At 46.8% G+C, this 11,157-nt stretch overlaps 1 protein-coding gene across 1 annotated transcript; it reads right to left on the bottom strand.

The window, feature by feature from the left end:
* Positions 1-1,228: 1,228 nt before the first annotated feature.
* LOC113567136 lies at positions 1,229-1,720 on the bottom strand. Its single transcript, XM_026994302.1, has one exon. The coding sequence runs from the start codon at positions 1,718-1,720 to the stop codon at positions 1,229-1,231; it is 492 nt and encodes a 163-aa protein (XP_026850103.1).
* Positions 1,721-11,157: the final 9,437 nt, after the last annotated feature.

The raw sequence follows: 11,157 nt of genomic DNA, 5'->3' as shown, positions 1-11,157 counted from the left end.
GGCTGGGCCGACTAAGTACAGCAACCCACGTTTTTTCCACACTTTCTATGGTCTTCTTCTGCATTCTATTCTATAGCAGGATCAGTTTGAAAATGAGTATTGGGGTATATTAGATTTGTGGTAAAAGTGGATGTGTGTAACTTCCAGAAGGAATCGTTTCCGACGCCATAAAGTATATATATTCTTGATCAGCATCAATAGCCGAGTCGATTGAGCCCTGTCTGTCTGTCCGTCTGTCCGTCTGTCCATCCGTCCGTCCGTCCGTCTGTCCGTCCCCTTCACCGCCTAGTGCTCAAAGACTATAAGAGCTGCTGTGGCGCTACAGACTGTAATCACAAATGGGAATAGCCAAAGCCGGGCGAAAGGGCTGCACACGAGTATGTCCACTTCTGGGCTGAGTCTTATGCAATCGGTTCGGTAATCGGATCCCAAGAAGAGCCGGCGCCTCTCTTGGCCCCCTTCGCACAGGTAGTCTTGACCCTGTTTACATATCGGGGCTAGCTCGGATTGCCCGTGTGGCAAGGGATTGAAATCGGAGGCGTACCCCAACCAGCGCCCAAGAGAGCCCTGAAAATGGATGCTTCTACGGATTCTGGATCAGGGATCATGGGTCGTGGATCGTGGATGATGACGCTTTTGTTGTGTTGTTTTGATCACTGATCACTGAATCAACACGAGTACAGTGAATATTTAATGATTCATTTGCTGCCGCTTCTGGTGGATTCCGTGCCTCCGAAGTGCGTATGCGGGGGCCTGCAATTGGGGCAACAAAGGCCCCACGGCTGCCATAATCGCTGCTGCAGCGGAAATGTTTTTCTGCTGCTGCATGCTCTCCTCCTCCGTTTATCATTGAATAAATTGCAGAACAAATATGCAGCGAAATAAAAAAAATAATAATCATGGAATCACGGGGATGAGAGATGAGCAAGTGGCCTCCCGTCCAAACGGAACGGATCGTAATATGGATAAACGATATATCTGATCGACTGTTAACTCTTGTGTTTGAATTTGACTTTGAATTTCGAATATTTCGGCATATATTTTCATTGCGGCCAAAAACGGAGATACGATTCCGTGCATTGCGATTCTGGCATCAACGAAAATAGATGCCCAAATGGAAGTGCAAACATCTCTGAGGGGAGGGGTGGAGTGTCGGGCGTGTGGACGTTTGTCTTCTGTCAGTGTGTGATTGGATACTGCTTGCTGCTTTCTGCTCGATGGCTTCCCCCTAGAGCACGAGGTGCAGGCGTATCTGGAACACCAGCTCCTTGACGGTCCTCTTCAGGAGCACCGCCAGGGACAGGATTAATCCCAGGAGGCTGAGGGAGAACAGCCAGGGCGTGGTCATGAGCACGGCAAAGAAGACGAGCGTCTCGTCGCCCCGGGAATTGGCCATGCGCCACAGCAACTGGCGCTGGATGGTGCGCAGCTTGAACTTGCTGTTCCACAATCGGAGGCGCGTCGAGCCGACGGTTTCGTTGACCCCCACGGTCTTCTCGACCAGCCAGAACACCGCGCAGCACAGCATCTGTAGCACCAGCAGCACGACCTTGACCACAGCGGTCTCCAAGACGAGGTGGTACAAGGCCACCATGCGCTGACGGTCCTCCGGCTGCATTGCGGAGAGCACGACTGCGCCGAGGGACTCCAGCGGGGAGACCCTGGGTGAAGGGCCGTCGGAGAGCTCCTCCCACTCCGAGTCCGACTTGGACGTTGACATGCAATGACTGCATCTTTCAAGAGGCGATGCAGTTACTGCACCGTCAAGTGGCCCCTGTGACACCAGCAGAAGGCTGTTACGCGCGGATCCCAGGCAAAACGAACCAATCGCGAACATGCAAGAAAGATAGATATTAGACTAACATTCGAGGAAAATTAGCTCTAAACTTACTAAGAAACTAAGCATGCAATCAAAATACAAATACCACTACAGTTACTAATTAATAGAAAGGTGTGTAAGGATTAATAATTTAATAAGAGGAAGAGAATTAGTGTTGGATATAATATGGCAGAGGGAATTATAATCCGAGCATAAGACCCTAAACGGTTCATGCAAGGAATAATTCGATCTACAACGTGGAAGGAACAACGGTATAAAATTTCTAGTCAGTCTAATAGGAATCGTGAAGTTTATGCGGCTCAACAGATCAGGGCTGTCTATGTCACCCCTGATCAAGTTGTGCATAAATATCACAGCAAGCATTTTTCTACGGTTAACTAAGGATGGGAGGTTTACTAATAGTAGTCTACTAGAGTAAGATGGGAGTCTTACACCCGCATCCCAGCTAAGGCCCCGCAGAGCAAAGAGTAAAAAGTTTTTCTGTACTGATTCTATACGGTCGTGGTGTACTTTGTACTGAGGGCACCATACACAGGAGCCGTATTCTAAGATCGGACGAACAAGCGAGGTATAAAGAGTCTTTGTTATATAGGCGTCGTCAAATTCCTTTGACCACCTCTTTATAAACCCAAGCACGCCCATGGCCTTATTTATCATGGTAGAAATGTGTTCGGAAAACTTTAACTTGGGGTCTAACATAACACCCTCAATGGACAGGGTGAATAGTTTAAGCAATGGTCCACACAGAGCCTCGGCGCAGTACCTGAGTACAAAACCTGGAACCCCGTCTGGACCCGGTGAAAACACCGGCTTAACTAGTCGAAGATCATGAAGTAGGGAATATTCATTTAACAAGGGACTGAAAATGCCGTTCGACCTCGGTAATCCGTATGGGTACGGTTGACCAGAGTAGCGTTCCTCAGAATAGGTGGTTTGGAAAAACTGGGCAAAAAGATCGGCAATTGCCTGATCATTATTTGCCGACGTATTACAAAATGATAGCGAGGATGGGTGTGCGGACGTTCTACGCTTACTGTTTACGAAGCAGTAAAACTGTGAGCTATTACATAACGAGAGTGAGAAGTAGGAGAGCCCACTTCTTGAAATTTTTTATAAAGTCTTGATTTTAAGTTTTTTAGACTGGATAACTCTTTGGTAAACCTAGGGGGTTTTCCAGATCTAATCGGACAAGAAAGCGGGACACATGAATCAAAAAATGTGCCAAGAGCATTGTAAAAAATGTTTGTGCCTTTTGTGACATCAGTGCAGAAGTACAAAGCGGACCAATCAAAATCCCTAATTAGGTTATTAAGCTTCGCAAACTCGGCTTTACGAAAGCAGTGGACACGTTCAGGTAGTCTACTCGACCGATCCAATACTGTTGGTCCTATATCTAGCGACACCTCGAAAGTAGGGTGGTAGGCGTCTTCAGGTATAGTGAGCGGAAGGGCTCGGGTTAACAACACTATGGTCGGATCCGATACAAAGCATAGATCAAGCAATCGACCCAAGGAATTTTTCACATGATTGACTTGAGACAGGGACAGGTCAAGCAAGCCGTCAACAAAGTCATGTCGTGACATGGGCACTAGGATACTAGACTCGTTTACCGAAGACCAAACAGTTCCTGGCAAGTTGAAATCACCAAGAACTATCATACGATAGCGGTTAACAGCGGTTAAAGCGGACAAGTGCTGCTCATAAATTGAAATATCCGAAGAAGGTGGGATATACGAGCAAGTTATGAATATAGCGAAAGCGGGAAGAATCAGTTTTACACACAGGAATTCCAGTTCCTGTTGAACTTGGACTGTGAAGTGTTCTGACGTGAAGTAAGAGTCCACTGCAATTAGAACCCCTCCTGCACGTCTAAAAGTTGAGTACCGACCTGCCAAAACCTCGGAACTAAGAATGTCCGGCTTTAACCAGGTTTCAGTAAACATAAGAACGTAGGAAGCAAATGCAACACTATCCCGGAAAAGAATGCTGAGCTTACTATGCAAGCCTCTTACATTCTGATAGGTTACTAAAAGAGAAGTTAGTTTTTTGGAAAGGTGGAAGCAAGACGGGAAGTTGAGGAAGAGGAAGTTGAGGTTGAGGGTGGCACACTGGAAAGATTTGGAAGGGATATGGGGGCCTATTCTTCTTCTTAGCCTTAAACTCCTTCACCACCAAATGCTCCGGCCAAAATTTGGCGGAGCAAATGGTGTCAAATTGAGTTGGGGAGATGCTTATCTTAAACGAGGCTATCTCCCTGGCATAAGAGAAGTTAAATTTCTCCACCTTTAAACCCACGGCTTTTATTTTGCTTTGAATAAAAGCAATTACATCATTAGATGTGAGGTCAGGGGCCAGCCGTGAAAAAAAAACTTGTCGTTTTGGTGGGACTCCCACCAGTGGTTTAGTCACCACAGGTCTAGTACCTGTGGTGGTAATATCCGGAGGTCGGGAACGTCTATTTACTGGTGGGATCGGGATGGCGAACTTGCGGACACCACGGACACGGACGCTGCAGACGTACTTGGCTGCACATTCTCCGAGGCGATGAATTCGGCTACCGAATCTGCATCGCCAGCAGCTGTCGTTGCCTTTGGAGTGGCAAACGAGATCAACTGCTGTACAGTTGGAGTGGTCGGAGTCAGTTTTTCGGCGGCGCACGGCTGAGTGACGGTTGGCACCAGTGACCTTTTTGCGCCTCGGAGACTCATTCAGCAGTTTTAAGCCGCTAAACTGAGCCTCCATGGCTAGGAGCCGATCGTATTGGTTTTTGAAACCAACGGTCAGCTCCTTAAAGCCACTCCGCGTCTGCCTCATGAAAGATACCATGTCTTTCTCCACCGCACGGCATGCTTCGCAACTGTAATGCAAGCCATTACGTTTGGCTATAGCATCACTCACGAGGCCAGAAAATCCAGCGCATTTTGCGTGCACTACGCTGTCGCAGAGCCAGCAGGGGACATTCGGCTGATCGTGGGTGATCTGCTTCTTACATGTTTTTTTGGCACAGACCACAGCGTATTCCATTTTATTATTATTTATTTACAATTACTTGCAAAACAAACTGGTATCAGTCCAATGACACAATTACAATTTACAATTATTTGCAAAACAAATTGGTATCAGTCCAATGTGCCAGACAACGCTCAAAGCGGAATTGGTAAAAAAGAGAGCAGAGTGGAGAAAGAACAGTTATTGAAGTTGAGGTGATAGCGAGAGAGTGATAAAACAACAAAAGCTACCAGACGAGAGCGGACAATGCAATACTCACTCACTGCAACAACACAAACACAAGCCGACGCCGAAAAATAAAAAGTTAAATAATGTTTTCACACAAATCAAAAGACATGCACTCGCGTAATAGAATAGGTTTCCAGATTGTTGTCTGGTTAGGAAGTATAATTAGAATTTAGTTAGGAAAACACCGGCAGTTTATTCAAAACAAAAGGAAACGAGGGGGAACGTTGTGAGTTGATGCGGACACCGCAACTCTACAGTTATACCCGATACTAAGTCTGTATGGCTCTCCTCCGGCAGACGCCGCTAATATTAAACGACACGACAAAGAGTGCGTGCGAGAGAGACAGAAAATCAGTCTGAGCGTGACGTCGGGCGCTGCGTAGCGTCTGAAAATTGTTTTTTTTCTTTTCGGCTATAAAAATTATCCGATCTGATATAAATTCTGCAACTGGATAGATATGGTCATTCTCTACGATTCTGCGTTTTTGGTTTTCTCGTATCTTTAAAATTGTGGATGCCACAGATTTTCGCCCTTTGTGGGGGCGGAAGTGGGCGGGGCAAAGTTTTGAAATATTTTTGTAGCAGTGACATATCACAGAAGTCTGGATCCAAAACATCGTTGCTCTAGCTCTTATAGTCTTTGAGCACTAGGCGCTGAAGGGGACGCACAGACGGACGGACGGACAGACGGACAGACAGACATGGCTCAATAGACTCGGCTATTGATTCTAATCAAGAATATATATACTTTATGGGGTCGGAAACGATTCCTTCTGGACGTTACACACATCCACTTTTACCACAAATCTAATATACCCCAATACTCATTTTGAGTATCGGGTATAAAAATGCGGAGCGCAAAACAAAAACACGTCTGATCACTACGAAAGAGAACGACTTGGTGCGCTCTATCGAGCTGAACTCGCTCTGGCTCTGACAGGTCTGGCTCTGACAGGTCTGGCTCTGACAGGTCTGGCTCTGACAGGAGCACGACTCCACCTCTTGGTCCTCCTCGGTGGGCATCGAGTAGTCGCCCTCGTAGTCGCCATCGTAGCGGCCGTCGGAGTACTCTTCGTGCGGGCCGTCGTAGCATCTTCCGCATTGTCGACAGTAAATCGAATCCGAACGTGATCAGTTGTCTTGATGGAATCCGCTGCATGTCCCTGTTCTGGGTGGTTCTTGGACATGGAGTCGGATATTCTGCAGGCAATCCGAATATAAATACCCTACGGACAGTGTTGGTCAGTCCACTAGTCATTTTATTATTCATCATTTTTTATGGCGTTTGTAATTTTCTAGTGGCTTGAAGAACCATTTTCTAACTTTATTCTGTACGCATATTTCTCGGTGGTTCTAAATAAATAAATAAGTATTCGAACTATTTTAAGTCCACCAACACTCATAGCCAACATTCTAACAGATCCAAGGGAAAGCTGAATGTGCCAATGATGTATCTTCACCGCTTCATACGAATTACCCCTATCTTGGCAGTGGCCATTCTTGTCTACGTGAATCTGATTACTGTTGTGGCCGACGGACCGCTCGGCTATATAGAGTACCGCGACAAAGAAGCCTGTGAAAAGGGCTGTACGAACAGCAGCGTCCAGAACCAGCCCTCTGCTGTTGTTGGTGCTGGTCCAGCCCCAGGTGTTGTGGCTGTTTATCATTTGTCCTTTCTAGTACCAGTCTTTTCTGGAAGCGAATGAGATGCGCCTCCGCTGGATTTGGGTGCTTTTTACCATTCAGCCTTATTTGCGGCGGGTAGTGAGGCAGCGGCGGTCGCTGCTGCTGTCCCTGGATCTGGGGTTCCCCGTTTTGTTCCTGGCTACGCTGGAGCTGTTGCTGTTCCTGTTTCTGATGCTGCTGCTGCCATTTGTGTTGTCGCTGCTGTTGAGGATGCCGTTGGGGCTTCTCCCAATAGTTGTGCCCGTTGCTGTGCCCGTCGGTCGTTGCTGTGGCTGCTGTCGAGTGACTGGTCGTTGCTGTGGTGGTTGCCTCCATTGACTTGGCTGCTTTTGTGTCTGCTGCTGCTTCTGGCGTGTCCGCCTCGACTCTTGCATTGCGGCTCGATGCTCCAGGAGCCTACCCCTTGCCACCTTGTAGGCTTGCTACACCTTGCAGGTGTATTTTTTGGCTTTGGGGATGCCGTAGAGGGGTGACTTCCCGCGCACCTCATACAAACAAAGGCTCGTCTGCAGTAGGCGCGCGTGTGGCCAAATGCCTGGCATCGGTGGCACTGGACCGGGACCTTCGTCTTGGCCAGCCTCTCCACCGACACCAGGTGGCTGCCCAGCCGCTTAAGGGCCAGCACCCCCAACTCCCCTCGATCTGCTTGAGGGGTAATCTCCGCCTCAAACAGATTATAGTTTGGCTGTTTCTCGTATCTGCTGGGCAGGACTCTACTGAAGGTCACAGTGAATCCCGCCTCAAGCATAGCTTTGTTCAGCCAGGCCGTCGGGGTAGTGCAGTGGAGACCCCGGACGGCAATGCGGAGCCCTCTATCGTCCTTACTCTGATGAGTATAGAGGCCCTCCTCCTCATCTCCCAGGATCTCCACTATTGCATCCCGGGTGGCCCTATCCCGTGCCTGTATTTTGGACCTTTGGACCCCTTGGATCTTTTTGCAGTTTCTCCAGGACCGGCATGATCGCCGGAATCGCTGGTAGCACTACCGGTGGAATGTGTGCAGTACGCTGGGGGGCAGCACCATTGGCTGTAGACAGGGAGCGGCACGGGGAGGGGCATGTGGGGGGGTGACTGAGGCTGGCGGTTGTATTGGCGTAGTTGCTGCAGGGGTCGTTGCTGTTGTTGTACCCGTTTAACTGTCTGGCTTGTGTGCTCTTGCAGTTGCTGCTGGCTTCTTTTTATACCCGATACTCAAAATGAATATTGGGGTATATTAGATTTGTGGTAAAAGTGGATGTGTGTAACGTTCAGAAGGAATCGTTTCCGACCCCATAAAGTATATATATTCTTGATCAGCATCAATAGCCGAGTCGATTGAGCCATGTCTGTCTGTCCGTCCGTCCGTCTGTCCGTCCACACTCCTAAGATATCGGACCGAGACGAGTTTGTTTCAAAATTTCGCCGCACTCCCCTCCGCCCCCGCAAAGGGCGAAAATCCTGGGATATTCAGAAATATCAGAGACTATTAACGCTAGAGTAACCAAATTTGGTATCCGCACTCCTGTTAGATCTCACTATAAAACGTATATCTCAAAATTTCGCCTCACCCCCTTCCGCCCCCACAAAGGACGAAAATCTGTGGCATCCACAATTTTAAAGATACGAGAAAACCAAAAACGCAAAATCGTAGAGAATGACCATATCTTTTAGACTGCAGAATCTGAATTGGATCGTATTATTATTATAGCCAGCATCAAGAAAACAAATTCATTTTTTCTCGCCCTGTCTCTCTCTAACACACACGTAGCATAGGCGGCTTTGCTTAGAGTAAAACATTAGCGCCTAGATCTCAGAGACTATAAAAGCTAGAGCAACCAAATTTGGTATCCACACTCCTAATATATCGGACCGAGACGAGTTTATTTAAAAATTTCGCCACACCCCCTTCCGACCCCGCAAAGGATGAAAATCTGGGGATATTCACAAATCTCAGAGACTATTAAGGCTAGAGTAACCAAATTTAGTATCCGCACTCCTGTTAGATCTCACTATAAAACGTATATCTCAAAATTTCGCCTCACCCCCTTCCGCCCCCACAAAGGACGAAAATCTGTGGCATCCACAATTTTAAAGATACGAGAAAACCACAAACGCAAAATCGTAGAGAATGACCATATCTTTTAGACTGCAGAATCTGAATTGGATCGTATTATTATTATAGCCAGCATCAAGAAAACAATTTCATTTTCACACGTAGCATATGCGGCTTTGCTTAGAGTAAAACATTAGGGCCTAGATCTCAGAGACTATAAAAGCTAGTGCAACCAAATTTGGTATCCACACTCCTAATATATCGGACCGAGACGAGTTTGTTTCAAAATTTCGCCACACCCCCTTCCGCCCCCGCAAAGGACGCAAATCTGGGGATATTCACAAATCTCAGAGTCTATTAAAGCTAGAGTAACCAAATTTGGTATCCGCACTTCTGTTAGATCTCACTATAAAACCTTTATCTCAAAATTTCGCCCCACCCCCTTCCGCCCACACAAAGGACGAAAATCTGTTGCATCCACAATATTGCAGATTTGAGAAAACTAAAAACGCAGGATCATAGAGAATTACCATATCTATCAGGTTGCTAAATCTGGATCAGATCAGATCATTTTTATAGCCAAAGGAAACAAATCAATTTGCAGTGGATACGTAGCGCCCGACGTCACGCTCAGACTGATTTTCTGTCTCTCTCGCACGCACTCTTTGTTGTGTCGTTTAATATTAGCGGCGTCTGCCGGAGGAGAGCCATACTGACTTAGTATCGGGTATAACTGTAGAGTTGCGGTGTCCGCAGCAACTCACAACGTTCCCCCTCGTTTTTTTTGTAAACAAGTATACTGCTACCTTTCGTGGCAACTTAATATAGTTTTACATTTAAGGGGAAAAACAATTGATCACAAGAGATACATACATAGACTTAATGTTACATATATGGAGTAGGTACATACATAATTTACAATATTTACAAAAAGTTAATGAGATATTATAGGAGGGACCTAGTAGGGAGATCCAGTGGGTGACACCTTTTGAGTCTTCTTTTCCTTGGCGGGTTAATTAGACGTCTGGCTAGCGCATTAGGGTGACCACCAAGTCGTTGCAAGTACCTTGCTGCATGTAATTGTATCACATCGCCCACTTTGGGAACCTTTAGGTCCCTCTCGATGTCACTGTTTCGCATGTACCATGGAGCATTGCATATTCGTCGTTGAATTTTTGACTGAGCAACTCTGATTTTATTTAAGTTGGTTTTTGCCGCGATGCCGTATACTTGAAGTGCGTATTTCCATATGGGGCTGAGGATGGACTTGTATATCGTGACTTTGCTGTACAGCGACAGCTTATTTCTTGGTGCAAGTAGCCACGCCATCTTTCCCGCTTCTCCATCACCGACTGTCGAACCATGGTAGTAAAGGTTTTGAAATTTAGTGACCTGTCGAGTACAACACCTAGGTATTTGTACGAGCTCTTGTGCGTAAGTGTGGAGCCCAGCATATTAATGCCTCCGCAAGAAAGTGTTCTCGTAGCAAAAGTAACATTAGCACATTTGCTGCTGTTGATGCCTATGTTCCATTTCTGAGCCCAGACCTCAAAGCTGCTCACATATTGTTGCAGAGCTTCCGTAGCTAGATTTATGCTTGGACTTCTGGTCAGCACTGCAGTGTCATCCGCGTAGGTTGCTATCAACACATCGTCCTCGTCCAACCCAGTTATTACCGTTGAGGAAGGCATATCGGCTGTATATAGGGTATATAACGTTGGTCCAAGAACACTGCCTTGTGGGACGCCTGCACAGATTGGGCGCTTCGATGATTTTGCTCCATTTACAACAACACTAAAACTTCTGTCCATTAGAAAGCTACTCACCAGCTGGAATAGCTGCGGGGGCAATATGTTTCTCAGCTTAAAGAGGAGGCCATCATGCCACACCCTGTCAAACGCTTGTTGAATGTCCATAAACACAGCTACCGAATACATTTTTTGCTCCATTGCATCAAGCGCGAAGTTGACCACACGATGAAGTTGTTCTGGCGTGCCGTGACCTTTTCTAAATCCAAACTGCCACTTTGGAATTCTTTGCTTTACAGGTTCAAGCTGCATGATGCGGTTCAGTATCATTCTTTCCGTCATCTTCCCTAGCGCTGAGAGCAGGCTAATTGGTCTGTAGCCATCGACTTCTGTATGTTGTTTTTCTGGCTTAGGTACCATGGAGATTAGCGCCGTCTTCCAGCAGGTAGGAAAGTGTCCTATCCTAAGAATGCTGTTGAGGAGCAGCACTATAAACTTTGGCCTTCAGCTTCTTAATTTGCTGCACCACCTCTTGAAATGTGACTGGGCTTGCTGGCAAGGACATTTGAAATGGCATTTCCAATTGTAGCTCGACGGCCCTTCGTGTAACAGCA

Source organism: Drosophila persimilis, unplaced genomic scaffold, assembly GCF_003286085.1.
Source record: "Drosophila persimilis strain 14011-0111.01,24,50 unplaced genomic scaffold, DperRS2 tig00001922-arrow-arrow-pilon, whole genome shotgun sequence".
NCBI lineage: Eukaryota > Metazoa > Arthropoda > Insecta > Diptera > Drosophilidae > Drosophila > Drosophila persimilis.
This window is presented reverse-complemented; position numbering and strand designations above follow the sequence as displayed.